Consider the following 23,842-nt stretch of genomic DNA (forward strand, 5'->3'; position numbering starts at 1 on the left):
CAACACAAGGCAGTTGTGATCCTTCATCACATTGAGGTACAGGCAACACAAGGCAGTTGTGACCCTTCATTACATTGAGGTACAGGCAACACAAGGCAGTTGTGATCCTTCATCACATTGAGGTACAGGCAACACAAGGCAGTTGTGATCCTTCATCACATTGAGGTATAGGCAGCACAAGGCAGTTGTGATCCTTCATCACATTGAGGTGCAGGCAATTCAAGACAGCTGTGACCCTTCATCACATTGAGGTACAGGCAACACAAGGCAGTTGTGATCCTTCATCACATTGAGGTATAGGCAGCACATTGGAGCAGTGACACTTTATCACATTGAGGTATTGGCAGCACATAGGAGCAGTGACACTTCATCACATTGAGGTACAGGCAACACAAGGCAGTTGTGATCCTTCATCACATTGAGGTACAGGCAACACAAGGCAGTTGTGACCCTTCATCACATTGAGGTGCAGGCAACACAAGTCAGTTGTGACCCTTCATCACATTGAGGTATAGGCAACACAAGTCAGTTGTGATCCTTCATCACATTGGGGTACAGGCAACACAAGGCAGTTGTGATCCTTCATCACATTGAGGTACAGGCAACACAAGGCAGTTGTGATCCTTCATCACATTGAGGTACAGGCAACACAAGGCAGTTGTGATCCTTCATCACATTGAGGTACAGGCAACACAAGGCAGTTGTGATCCTTCATCACATTAAAGTACAGGCAATATAAGACAGTTGTGACCCTTCATCAAATTGAGGAACAGGCAGCACAAGACAATTGTGATCCTTCATCACATTGAGGTACAGGCAGCACATAGGAGCAGTGACACTTCATCACATTGAGGTACAGGCAGCACAAGACAGTTGTGATCCTTCATCACATTGAGGTACAGGCCACACAAGGCAGTTGTGACCCTTCATCAAATTGAGGTATAGGCAGCACAAGGCAGTTGTGACCCTTCATCACATTGAGGTACAGGCAACACAAGTCAGTTGTGATCCTTCATCACATTGAGGTACAGGCAACACAAGGCAGTTGTGATCCTTCATCACATTGAGGTACAGGCAACACAAGGCAGTTGTGATCCTTCATCACATTGAGGTACAGGCAACACAAGGCAGTTGTGATCCTTCATCACATTGGGGTACAGGCAACACAAGGCAGTTGTGATCCTTCATCACATTGAGGTACAGGCAACACAAGACAGTTGTGATCCTTCATCACATTGAGGTATAGGCAACAGAAGGCAGTTGTGATCCTTCATCACATTGAGGTACAGGCAGCACAAGGCAGTTGTGATCCTTCATCACATTGAGGTGCAGGCAATTCAAGACAGTTGTGACACTTCATCACATTGAGGTACAGGCAATTCAAGACAGCTGTGACCCTTCATCACATTGAGGTACAGGCAACACAAGTCAGTTATGATCCTTCATCACATTGAAGAACAGGCAATCTAAGACAGTTGTGATCCTTCATCACATTGAGGTACAGGCAATTCAAGTCAGTTGTGACCCTTCATCACATTGAGGTACAGGCAACACAGTAATTATCATCACATATAGGGAGATTCAACAGGTGACAATAATGTTCTTTACCAACGTAAATATTGGGGGCAAATACATATTATTATTATCCAACAACACATTCAATAATAGCAGCAGCTGCAATATAGCCGCCTTTCAATGCTCATTGTTACCATTTGGCAATGCAATATACAATCCTGGCCACAATATTTTTTTGTATTTTGTATTTTGTATTTTTTTGTATTATTTCTTGACTCACTAAACCGGAAGCAAAATCTACAATAAAAACTTAAATAACATATGTCTGTAATATTGGCGTCCATTCATCCCAATAAGGATTTCATGTGACAGCACTGTTCTTTGATGACTAGAGATACATAATTCATATGATAGGCTGTTCTTTGATCACATAAATATACATATTTCTTATGAAAGCGCTGTTCCCTGATCACACAGAGGTACAGGCAACACATGGTAGTTACTTCATCACATGCCACAGTGCACATTGGTCACTGATCAGCGACCGTGCTATAACGTTGGTCTTTCACATAATCCTGGTGCTTGGTGTAAGCTAACCTGGCCAGACGAAGACAAATGCTACTCACATTTTATATCATCAGTTCATCATGCCTTTTCTGGTCACACTGTGGGAGCCTTTGACAAGCTGATCCCCAGCGGCCGCTGATGCAGATGTGTGTGTATACTACAGGCGCTTACACATACATTGTAAGGAGGGCCAATAATCACATAACAGACAAAAAATACTGACAATCAGGTGAATGGGACAATCAATGCAAATACAATGACAAAAACAATAAAGCAAGCTGGAATACTGTCGATGGTGCTGAACAACAAGACTAACATATGATTTTCTTTTCGAGATTAGAATGATAGTTTACAAGAATGTTAATCAAGTGAAGAATACAGCTTTACGCCACTGTCAGAACTTTCCCAACTACATGACGGCGGTCTGGGGCGTAATCGAGTCTGGACCAGACAATCCAGGGTCGGTAGTGCGTGCAACGATCCATTTCGTCGAGGTACGATGACACACATCGATTACGTCACAGCTGAGCGGATATTCGTCCTCGGTTGTCACCAAGCCGAGGGCATGTGATCCCTGCTCAGCGGCCATTGTGACACCTGATACCCGTTTTAATCGTCTTACACGACAAGCATGGGCACAGGGGTAGTCCAGCACCCGTGTCGACAGGAAGGAGTTGCTTCTATCATAGTTTTCAAAAGACGCCCCAAAAATACTTTGACTGCAGAGCGCGTCTTGCTGTAATACGCCCTGATGGATTGAGATCTAAGCATCGTTTGACAAGATTCACGACGTTGCTGTCTATGTTTTTCAAAGCTGCGAAATCCGGTCCCTTGTAGAAAAATGACATTCTACTTATAAGATCATGTTTGATAGGGAATGGGAATTTTCCCGTTAGGGCTTCGTAGATGGTCACACCGGTACTCCATACATCAAACGATCTTGCCCAGGTGTCTCGTGTGGCACGCATGTCCTCAGTATGTACTTCCGGTGGGGCGTAGACGGGCGTATAGAAGGTAGGCAGCCTGTATTCTGGTTTCTGCACTTCTGTCAGCTTAAGTGCCCCACCGAAGTCAATTATTTTTACCGTATGCTTTGGGCCTATGAGGATGTTATCCGGCTTGATGTCTCTGTGGACTATATTTTGACGGTGGAGATATCTGAGGGCTGAAAAGACCTGTTTTGCAATGGTTTTGAGATACTTCTGCCTCCATCTGACAGAATGATTTGAAATGAAATAATCCATGTCATATCCTTTGACCAACTCCATGATCATAATCATCCTACCTGCATGTCGGAACAGTTCGTAGGCTTTGATGATATTATGATGGTTCAAAGATGTTAAGATGTTAAATTCATTCTCCCACGTTTCTTTAACGAAGCCATCACGGTGGCACTTCATCATAGAAACCTTTGCTGCGTACAACACCCCGTCCTTCTTCACCCGATATACTACTGCAGCACCACCTGAACTGATGAGTGATTCGAAGTGATACCCGTTGATGAGCTGGCCAGTGAAGTTCGGTTCTGGAATGTCATCAGGAGGGCGGGGCGTCTTGACTGCGAAGGTCTTCCCCGTGTCAGGCTTCCCGTGAGCTGATGGAGTCTTCCCTTGGCCTGGAACAGGCACGTGAACTGATGGTGTCTTCCCTCGGCCTGGATCAGGAACGTGAACTGATGGAATTTTCCGTCGGGCTGGAGCAGGCACGTGAGCTGATGGAGTATTCCCTCGGGCTGGAGCAGGCACGTGAGCTGATGGAGTCTTCCCTCGGGTTGGAGCAGGCACGTGAGCTAATGGAGTCTTCCCTCGGGCTGGAGAAGGCACGTGGACAGATGGAGTCTTCCCTCGGGCTAGATCAGGCATGTGAGCTAATGGAGTCTTCCCTCGGACTGGAGAAGGCATGTGAACAGATGGAGTCTTCCCTCGGGCTGGAGAAGGCATGTGAACAGATGGAGTCTTCCCTCGGGCTGGAGCAGGCACGTGAACAGATGGAGTCTTCCCTCGGGCTAGATCAGGCATGTGAGCTAATGGAGTCTTCCCTCGGGCTGGAGAAGGCACGTGAACAGATGGAGTCTTCCCTCGGGCTGGAGCAGGCACGTGAACAGATGGAGTCTTCCCTCGGGCTCGAGCAAGTTCGTGAACAGGACTCTTCCATCGGGTTGGTGTGGATCCGTGAACGGATGGACGCTTTTCACGTGTTGGAGTAGACTCTTGAATTGATGGACTCTTCACACTTGTGGGAGTGTGTCCATGAACTGATGGACTCTTTTCACGTGATGGACTGGACACGTGAATGGATGGACTTCTCTCTCTTGTGGGAGTGTGTCCATGAACTGATGGACTCTTTTCACGTGATGGAGTTGGTCCGTGAATGGATGGACTCTTCTCTCTTGTTGGAGTGCGTCGGTGAATTGATGGAGTCTTCTCACTTGTTGGAGTGGGCCCGTGAACCGATGAACTCTCATCAGGTGTTGGAGATGGACTCTTCCATGGAGCTAGAGAGTGCTCGTCAGATGATGAGTTTTCCACCGATGGTTCAAGCTGATGGTCAGATGGTGCTTCCCCTTGTGGCTCATCAGGCTTTTGAGCAGGTGATCCCAGCTCTTGAGGAGGGGCCCTCTTCTTAACGTCATCAACAGATTTGTCACCACTCGGGGCTGATGAATGAACAGATGGGCTTAGGATATTATCCACCTGTTCCCCAGAAGAATTGAAATAGGATCCCCAAGTTTCAGCCGCAACATTGTGGGGACCGGGTGTCTTGGACAGGAACCTCGTACGTGAACCTGGAAAGGAAGTATATGCAAGCTACAGGGTAAGCATGATTGCGGTGTTGGGGACATTCTTATAAACATTTAACTGAGGCCGAAACCAAAAATAAAACATGCCTCGTTTGCCTCATGCCCTACTCAATGAAAAGGATGGGTAACTCTGCGAAGTATATTACATTTGGGCTCAAATACATCTATCTTTGGTCCACGTTCACCCACCCTTCCACTACAATTTAATCACATGTCCACATGGATTACTTTTTGACTATCATTTAATATGTTTCTATGAAAAAGTTTCTCAATGTGTTTCTATGACTTATATGATCAGGGGTTGATATTCAAGGGCATCATGATTCGGGGAACAACAAATATGTCGCAGAAATTTGAAATCTGGTTGTACTGAGTGAGTGAATGTTGATTAACGTCGCAGTCGATTCTATATAACTGCGGCCTGTAAACAATCGCGAATGGACAAACCATAGGTTGATACAAGTCACAGAGAAACAGCATTTCTGTATCTCCGGTTTCATGTTTCAATTTGACTCGTGCAAATATTATATAAAAGATGTTGATAATAACATCACTAATTCTTTTCAAACTATTGCATATTTCAATATATTCGTCTGTGAAAAACATTATTAATCTGACAAATATAAAATTGATATTTCACTGGAGTATACTAATGTTTTTTTCAAATAAGATAATTGATATCGTTAAGAAAATACAACATTAATAGAACATTTATATTTCCTCGTCAAATACCATGCTTATCACAACGATTTACCTGAAAACGCTGATATTATTTTCATGTAGAAATACTAAATGTATGTTATTAAAACGGCGTGGAAAATATTATTACAATTTTCCCATGACTTCTTGTTGCAAAACCCCAGTGAAGAAATGGACACAATAGCATCTCTATATTACAAGCTCCTGATAATAAAACAAATGGACCAACTGGGGGTCGAACTGTATGTACATCCCACACAATAAAGGACTGATGAATCTCCACATCAAGTTTATGATGCGAATGGAGTGGTCTCCCCTTGAGAGAGTGAACAAAAATGGCTGCCACTACCGTAACGTTTGAAATCTTCAGTGGAGGATAATTCCTAGATCTACAGTATACAGCTTTAGACATGCCGATTAAGTAAGCGATTGTGACCTGTTGTTGAAAGGCGAGTGAAGCCTAAAGTTCATGTTTGTTTTGTTGAGGTCGAAACTATCTGCTTGACACTTTGCAGAGGCTGTGGGAAGACGTTGACCATGTTGACGTTTCACATAACCGCCTAAACCGTCGTTTACGCTGTTGTTCTCGATCTTGTTTTGTTGTTACCATTGCTTTGTACCCTGGGTACATTTCGACAAGTTTACTTTAACCCAGTTTGTTATCCCGTCTAATGAAATGTAGAGTTACTGCAATTTAACATGTTGCTCGTTGTAGGCTAGAGTTTTCTGTTTGTGCGTAGTACTTTTATAATATATTGTGTAGGCTTATCTCTTTGGTTTGCAGTTACAAAGGTGCACAATAGACCTATATCCTGACGATACGATTTGCACTTGGTGCATGACTTTCAAACATGGAGATAGATCTCTATATCGAAATATAAGTATAACTAATAATGATTGTGTAGTTTGGTATTTCACTGATAACAGGACCAATTGCATACAAACAGAGTTTAATACTCAGTTTGGGGTAATGTTTCATCACGTGAATGTGAAGTCCTGATTGAAATATCTATTGATAGACATTTTGCTAGTGTCTAACATCAAAATATAATTATATTATGTGTATCAGTCTCGCAGGTAATCATGACTACCCTAATTACCCACAGACACTGTCTCATTGTCACACATTAAAAATAAAATATAACTGTGTGATGTGTAGTTTATTAATGCTGATCTTAATATACAGTGTCACAGTGTCTTAAGTGTATGAAGTGTGAATATATCAGTATATACCTTAAAGAGTAGGGACCGACCATTTGATATTCTGGGGTGGTGGTGGTGGAATTTTGTTTGAAGACTTTTCAGACTTTTTTTGAGAATTTTCTTGGGCCATTATTATTTAAATTAAACCACAGTGCCACCACTAAAACCACTAAACCATATACTGGTATATTCCTTGATACAACTCTGTGTAATCTTTCGCACTATATATTATCAATAATATCATTATTGCAGGTCAATGTATGTTTTTATATATGTATTTATGTATGTACATTGTATATTGTACATATTCAATATATCATGATATATACTTATATGTATAATTTAACAGTGAGAGACAATGTTCTCAATCATATTGACAATACAATTTGTTGAAACAAAACCTACAAAACAGACATTGTATTATTTTCAAACAAGTGACAAGCATTTTATAGTGTGTAAAACTAGGGTTTTATGTGGTATTCAAATCCAGCAGTTAGAGATTACCCTAATTGCACACAGACAATATCTCAGCATTACATATGAAACTAACAGTCCAAACAGATACATGATTATTGAGGTGAGGTGACAGATGCCAATTTTATAGTGCCCACTGAGATACCATGCCGCAGTTCAACATGAATACCCCACTCAGACACAGTATACTCACTCCGAGCTGACCAGTCCTTGTTTTAGCCCCGAGGTGGGGTAACAACATGTACCATCCTTTAACGTCTTCTTGTATGATGCGGCCAGGGATTGAACCAGAAGTGACCACAGAGGTGGCCACATGATTATTACCCTAATTACACAAAGATGTGTCTCCACAGAGGACTTAAACTAAAGTTTTATTATTTATAGTTTATCAAACAAGCAGTTAATTAATTAAACAGAGACACTGTCTCTGACTCTCAGCATAGCACATTAAACTATATTTTATGTGGTGTGGTATATCATACAAGCAGTTAATTATCACCCTTATTACACAGACACATTATATCAGCATAGAACATTAAACTATAGTTTTGTATTGCATAGTATATGAAATAAGTAGTTAATCTTTCCTTTAATAACAAAGACAGTGTCTCAGCATAGCACATTAGGCTGTAGTTTTATGATGAATAGCATATCTAACTAGCTGTTTGTCATTATTATCACTGCACAGAAACAATGTCTCAGCATAGCACATTAGGCTGTAGTTTTATGATGAATAGCATATCTAACCAGCAGTTGGTCATTACTATCACTGCACAGAAACAATGTCTCAGCATAACACATTAGACTGTAGTTTTATGATGAATAGCATATCTAACTAGCAGTTTGCCATTACTATCACTGCACAGAAACAATGTCTCAGCATAACACATTAGACTGTAGTTTTATGATGAATAGCATATCTAACTAGCTGTTAGTTATACCTATCACTGCACAGAAACAATGTCTCAGCGTAGCACATAAGACTGTAGTTTTATGATGAATAGCATATCTAACTAGCTGTTAGTCATAACTATTACTGCACAGAAACAATGTCTCAGCATAGCACATTAGGCTGTAGTTTTATGATGAATAGCATATCTAACTAGCTGTTAGTCATAACTATCACTGCACAGAAACAATGTCTCAGCATAGCACATTAGGCTGTAGTTTTATGATGAATAGCATATCTAACTAGCAGTTTGTCATTACTATCACTGCACAGAAACAATGTCTCAGCATAGCACATAAGACTGTAGTTTTATGATGAATAGCATATCTAACTAGCAGTTTGTCATTACTATCACTGCACAGAAACAATGTCTCAGCATAGCACATTAGACTGTAGTTTTATAATGAATAGCATGTCTAACTAGCAGTTTGCCATTTCTATCACTGCACAGAAACAATATGTCAGCAAAGCACATTAGACTGTAGTTTTATGATGAATAGCATAGCATATCTAACTGGCAGTTTGTCATTACTATCACTGCACAGAAACAATGTCTCAGCATAGCACATTAGACGGTAGTTTTATGATGAATAGAATAGCATATCTAACTAGCAGTTTGTCATTAATATCACTGCACAGAAACAATGTCTCAGCATAGCATATTAGACTGTAGTTTTATGATGAATAGCATATCTAACTAGCAGTTTGTCATAGCTATCACTGCACAGAAACAATGTCTCAGCATAGCACATCAGACTGTAGTTTTATGATGAATAGCATATCTAACTAGCAGTTTGTCATTACTATCACTGCACAGAAACAATGTCTCAGCATAGCACATTAGACTGTAGTTTTATGATGAATAGCATATCTAACTAGCAGTTTGTCATTACTATCACTGCACAGAAACAATGTCTCAGCATAGCACATTAGACTGTATTTTTATGATGAATAGCATATCTAACCAGCAGTTTGTCATTACTATCACTGCACAGAAACAATGTCTCAGCATAGCACATTAGACTGTATTTTTTTATGATGAATACCATAGCATATCTAACTAGCAGTTTGTCAGTACTATCACTGCACAGAAACAATGTCTCAGCATAGCACATTAGACTGTAGTTTTATGATGAATAGCATATCTAACTAGCTGTTAGTTATACCTATCACTGCACAGAAACAATGTCTCAGCATAGCACATAAGACTGTTGTTTTATGATGAATAGCATATCTAACTAGCTGTTAGTCATAACTATTACTGCACAGAAACAATGTCTCAGCATAGCACATTAGACTGTAGTTTTATGATGAATAGCATATCTAACTAGCAGTTTGCCATTACTATCACTGCACAGAAACAATGTCTCAGCATAGCACATTAGACTGTAGTTTTATGATGAATAGCATATCTAACTAGCTGTTAGTCATAACTATCACTGCACAGAAACAATGTCTCAGCATAGCACATTAGGCTGTAGTTTTATGATGAATAGCATATCTAACTAGCAGTTTGTCATTACTATCACTGCACAGAAACAATGTCTCAGCATAGCACATAAGACTGTAGTTTTATGATGAATAGCATATCTAACTAGCAGTTTGTCATTACTATCACTGCACAGAAACAATGTCTCAGCATAGCACATTAGACTGTAGTTTTATAATGAATAGCATATCTAACTAGCAGTTTGCCATTTCTATCACTGCACAGAAACAATATGTCAGCAAAGCACATTAGACTGTAGTTTTATGATGAATAGCATAGCATATCTAACTGGCAGTTTGTCATTACTATCACTGCACAGAAACAATGTCACAGCATAGCACATTAGACGGTAGTTTTATGATGAATAGAATAGCATATCTAACTAGCAGTTTGTCATTAATATCACTGCACAGAAACAATGTCTCAGCATAGCATATTAGACTGTAGTTTTATGATGAATAGCATATCTAACTAGCAGTTTGTCATAGCTATCACTGCACAGAAACAATGTCTCAGCATAGCACATTAGACTGTATTTTTTTATGATGAATAGCATATCTAACTAGCAGTTTGCCATTACTATCACTGCACAGAAACAATGTCTCAGCATAGCACATTAGACTGTAGTTTTATGATGAATAGCATAGCATATCTAACTAGCAGTTTGTCAGTACTATCACTGCACAGAAACAATGTCTCAGCATAGCACATTAGACTGTAGTTTTATGATGAATAGCATATCTAACTAGCAGTTTGTCATTACTATCACTGCACAGAAACAATGTCTCAGAATAGCACATAAGACTGTAGTTTTATGATGAATAGCATAGCATATCTAACTAGCAGTTTGTCATTACTACCACTGCACAGAAACAATGTCTCAGCATAGCACATTAGACTGTAGTTTTATTATAAATAGCATATCTAACTGGCAGTTTGCCATTACTTTCACTGCACAGAAACAATGTCTCAGCATAGCACATAAGACTGTAGTTTTATTATAAATAGCATATCTAACCAGCAGTTTGTCATTACTACCACTGCACAGAATCAATGTCTTAGCATAGCACATAAGACTGTAGTTTTATGATGAATAGCATATCTAACCAGCAGTTTGTCATTACTATCACTGCACAGAAACAATGTCTCAGCATAGCATATTAGACTGTAGTTTTATGATGAATAGCATGTCTAACTAGCAGTTTCCCATTACTATCACTGCACAGAAACAATGTCTCAGCGTAGCACATAAGACTGTAGTTTTATTATAAATAGCATAGCATATCTAACTAGCAGTTTGTCATTTCTACCACTGCACAGACACAATGTCTCAGCAAACCACATTAGACTGTAGTTTTATGATGAATAGCATATCTAACTAGCAGTTTATCATTACTATCACTGCACAGAAACAATGTCTTAGCATAGCACATCAGACTGTAGTTTTATTATAAATAGCATATCTAACTAGCAGTTTGCCATTACTATCACTGCACAGAAACAATGTCTCAGCGTAGCACATAAGACTGTAGTTTTATTATAAATAGCATAGCATATCTAACTAGCAGTTTGTCATTTCTACCACTGCACAGACACAATGTCTCAGCAAAGCACATAAAAATGTAGTTTTATGATGAATAGCATATCTAACTAGCAGTTTGTCATTACTATCACTGCACAGAAACAATGTCTTAGCATAGCACATTAGACTGAAGTTTTATGATGAATAGCATATCTAACCAGCAGTTTATCATTACTATCACTGCACAGAAACAATGTCTCAGCGTAGCACATAAGACTGTAGTTTTATTATAAATAGCATAGCATATCTAACTAGCAGTTTGTCATTTCTACCACTGCACAGACACAATGTCTCAGCAAAGCACATAAAAATGTAGTTTTATGATGAATAGCATATCTAACTAGCAGTTTGTCATTACTATTACTGCACAGAAACAATGTCTCAGCAAAGCACATTAGACTGTAGTTTTATGATGAATAGCATATCTAACTAGCAGTTTGCCATTACTATCACTGCACAGAAACAATGTCTCAGCATAGCACATTAGACTGTAGTTTTATGATGAATAGCATATCTAACTAGCAGTTTGCCATTACTATCACTGCACAGAAACAATGTCTCAGCATAGCACATTAGACTGTAGTTTTATGATGAATAGCATATCTAACTAGCTGTTTGTCATTACTATCACTGCACAGAAACAATGTCTCAGCATAACATATTAGACTATAGTTTTGTGATGTAATCATGTATGGGATATCAAACAAATAGTTAATTATTACTATAATTACACAGACACACTATCCCAGCATAGCACACTAAACTATAGTTTTAAAATGCATAGTATATCAAACTAGCAGTTAATCGTTACTATAATTACACAGACACACTATCCCAGCATAGCACACTAAGCTTTAGTTTTATAATGCATAGTATATCAAACTAGCAGTTAATCGTTACTATAATTACACAGACACACTATCCCAGCATAGCACACTAAACTATAGTTTTACAATGCATAGTATATCAAACAAGCAGTTGATAGGTACTATAATTACACAGAAACACTGTCTCTGACTCTCAGCATAGGACATTAAACTATAGATTGATGTTGTATACTATATCATACAGGCAGTTATCTCACCCCAATTACACAGACACATCATCTCACATTAGCACATTAACACAATTGTTTTATGTACAGCATATCAACAAGCAGTTAATTGTTACTTTAATAACAGAGACACTGTCCCAGCATAGCACATTAGACTATAGTTTTTTGATGTAATCATGTATAGCATATCAAACAATTAGTTAATTATTACTATCATTACACAGACACCCTTTTCCAGCATAGCACACTAAGCTTTAGTTTTATAATGCATAGTATATCAAACTAGCAGTTAATCGTTACTATAATTACACAGACACACTATCCCAGCATAGCACACTAAACTATATTTTTTTAATGCATAGTATATCAAACAAGCAGTTAATAGTTACTATAATTACACAGAGACACTGTCCCAGCATAGCACACTAAACTATAGTTTTATAATGCATAGTATATCAAACTAGCAGTTTATCGTTACTATAATTACACAGACACACTGTCCCAGCATAGCACACTAAACTATAGTTTTATAATGCATAGTATATCAAACAAGCAGTTAATAGTTACTATAATTACACAGAGACACTGTCCCAGCATAGCACACTAAACTATAGTTTTATAATGCATAGTATATCAAACTAGCAGTTTATCGTTACTATAATTACACAGAGACACTGTCCCAGCATAGCACACTAAACTATAGTTTTATAATGCATAGTATATCAAACTAGCAGTTAATAGTTGCTATAATTACACAGACACACTGTCCCAGCATAGCACACTAAACTATAGTTTTATAATGCATAGTATATCAAACTAGCAGTTAATCGTTACTATAATTACACAGACACACTATCCCAGCATAGCACACTAAACTACAGTTTTATAATGCATAGTATATCAAACAAGCAGTTAATAGTTACTATAATTACACACAGACACTGTCCCAGCATAGCACACTAAACTATAGTTTTATAATGCATAGTATATCAAACTAGCAGTTAATCGTTACTATAATTACACAGACACACTGTCCCAGCATAGCGCACTAAACTATAGTTTTATAATGCATAGTATATCAAACTAGCAGTTAATCGTTACTATAATTACACAGACACACTGTCCCAGCATAGCACACTAAACTATAGTTTTATAATGCATAGTATATCAAACAAGCAGTTAATAGTTGCTATAATTACACAGACACACTATCCCAGCATAGCACACTAAGCTTTAGTTTTATAATGCATAGTATATCAAACTAGCAGTTAATCGTTACTATTATTACACAGACACACTATCCAAGCATAGCACACTAAACTATAGTTTTATAATGCATAGTATATCAAACAAGCAGTTAATAGTTGCTATAATTACACAGAGACACTGTCTCTGACTCTCAACATAGGACATTAAACTATAGATTTATGTTGTATACTATATCATACAGCCAGTTATCTCACCCCAATTACACAGACAAATCATCTCACATTAGCAATTAAACTACAATTGTTTCATGTACAGCATATCAACAAGCAGTTAATTATTACTGTAATTACAGAGACACTGTCTTTGACTCTCGGCATAGCACATTAAATGTTAAATTATTTTATGTGGTGTGGTATATCATACAAGCAGTTAATATTTACCCTAATTTACAATGGTGCATTGTTCGGTTTATATTTTATAGTAGGAAAAATCACACATCACATGTCAAAATATACCTATCAGATTGGCAGTTAATGTCCTAATCAGACTGAGACAATGTCTCAGTGTTACATATTAAACTACAGTTGTGGTGTAAAGTATATCAAGCAAGTTTTAATCGTAAACCTTCTTTACTCAAAAACAACAGATTTGTGATGTATATAAATGTAACAGTTTATGGGTACCATACACTACATACACAACTGTTTTCTCGGTGTCATTAATAATGCGTTTGTGTTATGATGTATATCAATGAAGCTGTTGATGATTAATGTAATCAATATGTTTCAGTGTCACACATAATACTGTTAATAATAGTTTGGAGGATGTACATCAGTCTAGCAGTAAATGTTACACAAACACATTTTCAGAGTCACATTAAACTACAGCTCTATATTGTTTATGAAGCATGTAGTTAATAATAACCCCATTTTAACAGAAAAGATGTCACTGTCACTAATAAACTATTATTTCATCCTGTGTATTATTGCAATCTTGCCGTGAATGATTAGTCAAAAAAGCTCAGACAAGTCTCAATGTCACACATGCAACTATATTTTTATAATGTGTATCAATTTAGCAGTTAAAGGGGAACTTGGTCTGCTATCCATTGTTAGTCTTGGCCTGTACATTGTAATTAGTGTCATGTGTGAGATTATGACATTGTCCCTTTGTAAATAATACTCGTTTAATGTTAGATTGAAATACATACCAAACAAACTTCGAGTGGTCAGACAAAGCGGTATTTCAGTTACTCGAATCGTACACTTTACATAAGCCTAGCTCCCGTTTAATGATTACCAAGATTGGAGAGAGAATTGTCTCTGGCGACTCTACTCCCTAATAATGATCTAGACTTTTGTAGTAAAGCAGTCAGCTGGTCACGCCAATTGCAACATTGAACATGAACGCAATAAAATATATTAACCCAACAATATATACAGCAATATGTATTAGTATGATATTATGAAGATAAGTAAAAATGACGTATATTTAATCTCAAGAAGTCTAATGTTAGCAATATGAGATTACTAGTTTCCTTCGCCTCAATTAAAGCAATAGTTAACATAACAATGAATGTTGCTGCAGTTTGATGAGTTTCACAACGATGTATGAGATTCCATGTTAGTGGCTTTGCTTTTCTCCGTTCAGAAATATTAATATGCCAACATTAAAATATCATAGTCTCCAGTTACACTTCTGAAATGGAGATCGGTGCATAATATGTAACAACGAGCGGCCTTGTGATTACATACTGAAAAGAACATATTTTTTTCAGTCAAGATTTGATTTACTGTAGTTGGTCCTGTTATAGCCTGCACAACTTGACACAACGTTCACTCACTCACCCCAGGCTATCTGCCTTAACCTATCACTGTAAACCGGAAGACCGCTTAGACGTTTCACTACGCCTCACGCCAAATTTTATAATTTTATGGGCATTAACACCCCTTGGGACGCCTTTAAAACTTCAATAATGCACTGTAAACACCAAACATTACAAAACTAACTGATCATTTACGAAAGAAAATGTTATTACCACAGTATATAAGTATAGGGACTCGTAAAGTATATTTTATGAAATGACGCCCATCTACAATTGATTTATCAGGCTATTTTATCATGAAAATTGAGAAACTTTGTTTGTCAGATACTTACCATAATTCACGACGATTGAAGGATTCGAGATACTCTTCAACTTGAGTATTGTCGCCATTTCTAAGAAGAAAACGTCTGCGAGATAGTGGGCACAGCCGCATGTGGTCCGATGTCTCGGGATACTAACTATCTGTGACGTCACACTTCTATGACGTCACAAATGTAGTGCGGCTTTTCAGCCTTTGAGAACACAATTTTCAAAGAGAATTTCATCATGGTGATGGCACTGAGTAAACTTTTGTGTTTTGTTCCATTTTAAATTACAGTCCATAATAAAATCTACACGTATTATTTTTTTAAAAACAAAATCGACTTAATCCGCGTAGTCGCGCAAATATTTTGAGGATTCTGATTGGCTATTACATAGCAATGACCTGAGGTCAAGTGGTCATTGTTTTCTTGCAAATTTTCATTGCACTTTTTTTGTTACGGTATTAAATCTTACATATCGATGAAAAGATACACTTTAACTTGTTATAACTAAAATTAGACAATATCAAAATTCTTATTTCATGTAATGTTTGTGAAATTTTGGTAGAAAGTAGTTTTAAAGATTGTTCGAAAGGAAACTACTTCAGTGGACAATGTCAGTTGACTACGCCAGCTTACCCTTCACAAAAAAAACACTGTTCTACACGAACAAAAAACGATCAAAATGCCATAAAAGGCGACTATGCTTGTCGTAAGAGGCGACTAATGGGATCGGGTGGTCAGGCTCGCTGACTTGGTTGATGCATGTCATCGATCCCAATTGCGTGGATCGGTGTTCATGATGTCAATCATTGGATTATCTGGTTCAGACTCCATTATTTACAGACCGCCGTCATATAGCTGGAATATTGCTGAGTGCGGCGTTAAACAACAAACAAACAAATGTAAATAGGGCCGAAAATTTGGGGATAGGATAATAAGGCAAGAAGTAGGCATCCCAATGTTTTCCCATCCTACAAACTGCTGATCTGTTTCTTCATGCAAATAATCGCCAGAACACTGGGAGAATTTAGCAGATTTGTGGAGGTGTTCTTAATGTTCCCAAAGTGTCACACAGAATATGCACACGCCATGTGTGAATAATACGCACTCCTTATAGTGTGTACGAAGTGTGTAGATTTTGAACACTGATTGTTCAAATTCTGTGCATTAGTGTTCCAACCTAAACACCGCTTTTCATATTTTGAACATCAATATAATTTGAACATGTAGAATGTTAAGATTTTGGACAGAAATACATGTTATGAGCAAAAGTTTTGGTGTGCAACAGATGCTCTGAGAAAATTAACGCTTGAATTTACAGTGAAGCATTCCCGTTATCGGAAGTGTCAATTCTACATATGACGTATCTGAGATTAGTAACTGTTGCTGACAATCGAACCAATATGCACGCACGGCATCAATGTAATCTGCTGACAGTGATTGACATATGTCCCAGATACCATCACCATAATAATAAGATAACAATCAGCTGACATGTTCACTCTGTATAAGAACAGGAGACGCAGCCTTCTCGCCATCACACAACAGCAGCACAGAGGAAACATCATCTCGCCCCTGTTTGTCCGTAAGTCAAAGTTATAGCTGGTTACAGACCTCTTTCACGTCATGTTAATCGTTAAGCTTGTAAAATAATTATGTTTCTAATGACCCGGCCGCCGCTTAAATTGCCTCCGAAGTAAAAATTGTTTATTTTTAAGCAAAGCTAAAAAGCGCCCTTTTCAATTCAAATTTTATTTTGAAAGTTTGGCACGCGCCATGTCCGATTTGCAAGGGAACGTATAGCCAGAGATTTGCTGGGCCCTTTTCAATTCAAATTTTATTTTGAAAGTTTGGCACGCGCCATGTCCGATTTGCAAGGGAACGTATAGCCAAAGATTTGCTGGGTCCGTGGCCAAAAACGATCACGTGGTACTTCAGAGTCTTGTTTGCTTTTATAGATGTTTACCTACAAAAAATATAAATTTAAATGATAAACATCAGTTTTGAAAAAAGTCAGAAGAATTCTTTTAAAGAAATGGCCTTATATCATCATCTTTGAATATAGATCGACTTTTCGTCACAATCTTAACCTGTGGTACATGCTCATTGTCAGATATCTGCATTCTACGATGACTGGGAAACTTTACGTTGTGATGATGCTGGTTCTACTAGTTGCTGGCGCAAACGCTCAATGGGGCACGGTATGTAACCACTGGTATATTTGTATAGTAGTTATATAACTTGATATATTCCTTACATCAAATATGATTCCCGAAAACAGCAAGGAAAAACTGGATATGAACTATTCTGTTATTTCAAACTCACGTTGCATGCTACTCTCCACAGTGCACCCAGGCCGGAGGGCGATGCAGCAATGTCCCCGGGGGTAACCCACAGATCGGATGCTGTCGGGGCCTCATGTGCAAGATGGTCTCCATCAACTACAGCACGTGTCAGTACGTTACAGGGCGACGTTGATAACACTACATCCACTGTAATAAACTACTAAACACTTTGATATTGTTTGTTTTAAGTCAGCATCGTTACAAATTGACACTTGTCCTATAAGTCCTTGCCAAAGTACCCAACTAGTAGACGATAACAGTTTCTGTCGCTGAGTCTGTGAAAAAGAATGCTTTGTACTTCATGTGGTAAGCCCGTAATTCAATGCATTGTAGGTGCATATCGTATCACGATTCTCTCATGCATTACCGTGCGATGGCTGGCTTAAGAAACTGCGGGTAAAGGTATACGCTTTAAAATTGGATTTGACAAAAAAAAATTGAAAACGTTATCAAAACGTTACGAGGCTGAAAACAATCGCCTAAACACTACAAACTTAAGGTCCAGAACACAACTATGATATCCGTGTCAAATACATTACCATCGAATAATCAGTTCTTGTTTGTGTCATATAAAGCCACCATGCATCAAACATGGGTGTATACTTGCCCGGCAGGTTTTAGATTACCTCAATTCGCTGTGAAAAACACAAACCCCAGAAACATATTATTGTGAGGTTGAATCCCGTTTCGCATCGATTATGTTTTTAGGTTTGTCAGCACCATACCATAGGATGGCCCAGTCGTCTGAGGCGCCACAATTCGCTGTGCAAAGTTGCGTCAATTTGACACCCCAGAATCCTATGATTGTGGGTTCGAATACCGGTTCGCCCCAATTATGTTTCTAGGTTTGTCAGCACCATGTCCGTGCCAGTGTGTTTCACCGAAGTGGTAAACGTCTGAGACCTGCATCACTTCGGGCTTTCCTCCCACATTAAACTGACATGCCGTGATATAACTGGAATACTGTTAAAAGCGGCGTTAAACCCAACTCACTCACTCATGTACGTGTACACAAAGGATGATAGAGTTAGATCATGAAGTCTTTTTTTATTTCTTTGTTTTGTTTACTGAAGTCGGGATCCCATGTCTATATATTATATAAACTGGCGGGCAAAAGAAAATATACACTTGAAAATTGGATTTGACCCAAAAATTACAAACGTTATCAAAACGTTACAAAAACCTCATGGTTTATTCCCCAAGATTTTTTTTTTATTGTACGATAAACAACGACCACTGGGTTTTTTTCTTGAGGCGATGGGGCAGCCTAGTGGTTAAAGTGTTCACTCGTCACGCCGAAGACCCGGGTTCATTTCCCCACATGGGTACAATGTGTGAAACCCATTTCTGGTGTCCCCCGCCGTGAAATTGCTGGAATATTGCTGAAAGCGACGTAAAACCATACTCGCTCGCTCATTTTAGTCAGCAGAACTATTGACTCGTATAAATCCACATACTTATAAAGGGGGCGGTCGGGTAGCCTAGTGGTTAAAGCGTTCGCTCGTCACGCCGAAGACACGGGTTCGATTACCGACATGAGTACAATGTGTGAAGCCCATTTCTGGTGTCCCCCGCCGTGCTATTGCTGGAATGTTGCTAACAGCTGCGTAAAACCATACTCGCTCACTCACATACTTGTATAATGATTGATTGATTAGTAAAATGTTTTATAGGTGTTCGGGCAACTAGGCCCATTTACACCCTGCCCATAATAAAGGTTTGCTAAGTACCTGGATATTTTATAAGTATCAAAACTGCCACACGCTTTAATATAAGCGAGAATGACATTCTGAACATCATGGTGAACAATATTCCTAGAACGGAAAATACCAGACAATGAGAAGTCAATATTGAGAACTGTTAGTGCCTCCACCATTGCCTTACGCTGATTAACATACTTTTGGCAATGCAATAGACTGCACTTTCTAATCTTTGCAAATAGATCGACCCATTCCTCTCCACCCTCAACACAATGACGTCACACAAAGTGTCACTGACGTCATAGATTTATGTGTATTCTGGGGTGCGTTGCAAAGCGCCAATCGCTTGTAAGCGATGTACAGCGATTCGCCTCACAACAGTGCGCTAACTTTCAGCCGCTTGCAAGCGAAACAATCGCTGGCTGAGGTCGCTTCGTTGTCAAACCAAAATGGCTGCTGACTTTGACAGCGGAAGAATTCTTGACTGGATCAACGAGGAAATGAGCAAAGGCAGCTGACACCCCATCATCCTCAGTCTGCTCCACATTTTCAAAGTAGTCATAAATTTCATCAGCTCGTCATCGAGCCTCTTCTATTATGATCTTCAAAAAGGTCAAGGCAATCAAGCGGTAGTTGCGCCGCCATTTTGGAAGAGTGCGCAAGCGCTTCCAACTGTTGCAGACCCCGGGATGAGCGATTGATTTGCTTTCTCTTAGCGATTCGTGGCTTGTTCTCAAAGCTGTCGGTGATCACGTTAACCCTCTTGGTGCCACTGTTTACTGTCTACACCTCCTTGGCAACTAGTCCACCCCGTTGTAGACCTCACACTTACTTATTTTAAAAAATCAGACACAAATCCGTTAGTCTTTCAGCCAGAATATATCCAGTTGAGATCAAAGTACGATTCTCACCGCTCCATTTTCACTGATGGATCCAAGGATGGTGGCAAAGTTGCCAGTGCTACCATCGTTGGATCAAAAACTATTTCTTCCAGATTACCAAACAATTGTTCTATCTTTACTGCTGAGGCCAAGGCTATTCAAACGGCTTTGGAAGATATTCAGACACAAAATATCTGCAAAAACTTCATCATCCTCTCTGATTCTTTGTCATGCCTACAGGCATTACAAAATGTCCGCTCAAATCATTCACTCACTCTTGATATTTTAGAATTACACAATACTCTTGCCACTGGCCAATACGACATCGTCTATTGCTGGTTACCCAGTCATGCTGGAATCACGGGTAACACTATGCGGCTGATGCTGCAGCAAAAGCAGCTCGATCTCAACAAATCTGTGACCCCACTTCTTATACCATACAGCGACTACAAACCTTTAATTAGATGCCATATCAAAGTCCTTATGCAAAAGAAGTGGGACACCCAAGTAGGTACAAATAAAGTACATGCAATAAAACCAAATATCGGTTACACCTACTTAGGTTGTCAGTCCAGATTTGAGGTCATTTTACGACGATGTCGTATTGGCCATAGTAGATATACTAATGAATATTTATTAAAAGGTGAGGATCCTCCGTTTTGTATCCCTTGTGATGAGATAATCACAGTCAAGCATGTCCTGCTTGACTGTATTGATTTTTCCATCACAAGGCATAAATATTTTACTGTCAAAACAGTGAAGGACCTTTTTAGCAATGTTAATTCACATTTAATCATTACCTTTTTAAAAGATATAGATCTCATTCACAAATTTTGATGTAAAAAGTTGTGTATTTTATAAATCGGTAGTGTATAATTAGTAACTAAGACTGTTCGACTGTATACCCTCGACGGGGGTTGAAGTAGCGTAAAATTATTGTCCCCCTGAGAGGGTATGTAGGACCACCTCTTTCAAAGTATATTTATATCTACCTCTAATTTAACTGCAGAATATTTGTTAACTTTTAATATCTGACTAAACTCGCAATAATCACCAGTAACTCGGGGAAGTGTAAATCCTGCTGGGGAACCATGGAGGTAGCAGAGGTACCGTAAGTCCCCTTGGTCCCCAGTATGGTGATCTTACCCTTGTTGCTGGCGATCTATAGCCCCATTTTTATATTGTGTCGTACCTTAATAATCAGAAATTTTTAGTGTTCTACAACTAGTTTTAAGTCAATCTGTGATATATTGCTAGTTATTATACTGTACCTCGTCGACAGTTTTTATACCTATTGTATAACTTGTTCAAGTCACATTATGGCTGAAATATTGACGACGTGACTTTCATTAAACTCACTCACACTCACACACTCACCTCTTGGTGCCACGGGACGATATATGGTCCCTCACTTTTCACACCCGCATAGTGCCAGGGGACCATATATGGTCCCGAGAAAATGCCCTTTTTAAACTGTGAATTTTGATATTTAACACTGAGTGCGCAAAGTCAAAACTATAACCATCATCACCCAAATCATCTTAGCTTTAACATCGTGTAACTCATACTTTATACAATGCTACGGATTGCGAAATATGGCGAGATTAGTAAAGTGGCTACCGCTCTTCTCGGCTTTTTTCTGCCATGTTTGAACACCAAGCGAATGACGGCGAATTTTGATTATGCACCCATGTCACATACACGTAAATAATTTCAGACAAAATCCTTGTTCATAAGAAAAAATATGACCTGAGTGGTCAGAAAGTCATATTTTTCCCAACTGTATACTTATTCACGTAAATACAATTCTGTTCACTCCTTTATGATGTTTATTTACACATTTTGTATATTTTTATCGACTATCGGTAATGGCGGAATGGTCGGTACACATGAGAAAACGACAGTGTATATTTTCCATTACATTTATGACGTTCATTGAATGAATTTATAACCATCATCACCCTAATCATCTCAACGTTAATATCGTGTAACTCATATTTTATGCAGTGCTACGGATTGCGAAATATGGCGAGATTAGTAATGTGGTTACCGCTCTTCTCGGCCTTTTTCTGCCATGTTGAACTTCATGCGAATGAAGGCATTTTTTTTATTAGGCACCCATGTCACATACACGTAACTATTATTATATCAGACAGCCAATTTGAAAAAGAAATCTGATCGAACTGGTCAGAAAGATTTACTAGTCCCCACTGTACAGTTATTGGCGTAAGAGTACTAACGTAGAGTCGGACACAGAAGTTTTTTGTTTAAGTATTGCATATATTTATCGACTGTGTGTCATGGCGATTTAGCACGGCGCTACATACCAACCGACAGTGCAGATTGTATTTTTGTTTATGATGCTGATTTTCAGAAAATATTCAAATCAAAGATATGGAAAGATAGCTATAATCGTTAATATTAAGTTGGTATAGTGTATATTTATGGGCAGAAGGTTAATGATCAAAACCTAAACATTAAAGGGGCACTGATCTAACGCAATTCCCCGGACTGGTTGCTGCCTTTGTTATTGTTTTTTCCTCCGTGAGTACCCGGATGATACGCAACGCAACTGAGCGTGACCAGAGACTGGGCTACCGTCTGCAAGGACAGTTAAATAAGATGGAGGCTGGAGGCAATATTTGTTTTACGCATTTTTGCATAAACACTGATTGGTTAACTGTGATCTATACAGATTTCGACAAAGGGCGCATGTTAATTAATTTCTTCAGCCTAAACAAACAGATAAAATGAACGGCGGAGCTCATCGGATGTCGTCATTTGGAAATACCCCAGATGGTTATAGTTTAAAAAGTATCCATGCAGTGAAAGCATTTTCGGATTTCGGATTGCGTCGATAATACGATTACTACTCCCTTGTTGTCATCCACGTTTTCTCGTATAACCCTACACTTGTGTATTTGTCGTCATTCACTTGGTGCTCAGTTAATGAATTTATTACAGGTACAATTAGTGGTAGCACCACTTAGATTACCTGACAAAGGTTCCCATTTGGCATTTATTGTGTCTGGGGTAATTATTCAATCTAAATCCAAGTTTGAAGTGAGGTGAAATGTGTGTTATGTAATATGCACGTGGCAGCCCAGCAAGAGATGAATGATCAGTTGATTTACTTTTTTTTTGTAAATCAACGGATCGTTCCTAGTCATCAAAGGATTAACAGAAAATACGTTGATTGATTAATCACTGTTATCTTGCACAGTGGATATGTCAAAAGTGAGTGT

At 38.7% G+C, this 23,842-nt stretch overlaps 2 protein-coding genes across 4 annotated transcripts in view; one reads left to right on the forward strand and one right to left on the reverse strand.

The window, feature by feature from the left end:
- Positions 1-734: 734 nt before the first annotated feature.
- On the reverse strand, positions 735-16,394 carry LOC124119438 (aurora kinase A-B-like). Its single transcript, XM_046481930.2, has 2 exons — positions 15,699-16,394; positions 735-4,867 (listed from the first exon to the last, which is right to left on the reverse strand). Exons 1-2 carry the CDS (start codon positions 15,754-15,756, stop codon positions 2,775-2,777), a joined length of 2,151 nt encoding a protein of 716 aa, XP_046337886.2. The 5' UTR covers positions 15,757-16,394; the 3' UTR covers positions 735-2,774.
- LOC124126589 overlaps positions 5,817-23,842 on the forward strand; it is a 77,420-nt gene continuing 59,394 nt past the window's right edge. Inside the window, exons 1-4 of one of the 3 annotated variants that reach the window (XR_006858647.2) lie at positions 5,875-6,002; positions 17,184-17,256; positions 17,785-17,872; positions 18,018-18,186. The gene's annotated coding sequence lies outside the window, so the exon portion shown is untranslated. Of the gene's footprint in view, positions 6,003-17,183; positions 17,257-17,784; positions 17,873-18,017; positions 18,187-23,842 lie in introns of those variants that run through there. The other 2 variants (XR_006858646.2, XM_048397854.1) reach the window with 2 other exon arrangements.

Source organism: Haliotis rufescens, unplaced genomic scaffold (genome assembly GCF_023055435.1).
Source record: "Haliotis rufescens isolate VD_foot unplaced genomic scaffold, xgHalRufe1.0.p SCAF_17, whole genome shotgun sequence".
Lineage (NCBI taxonomy): Eukaryota > Metazoa > Mollusca > Gastropoda > Lepetellida > Haliotidae > Haliotis > Haliotis rufescens.

Bases quoted from the DNA above. Each gene is read 5' to 3' on its own strand.
- LOC124119438 (XM_046481930.2), bottom strand. From the start codon at position 15,756: ATGGCGACAATACTCAAGTTGAAGAGTATCTCGAATCCTTCAATCGTC. The intron at 4,868-15,698 runs GTAAGTATCTGA...CTTCCTTTCCAG, and splicing joins TTCAATCGTCGTGAATTATG to GTTCACGTACGAGGTTCCTG.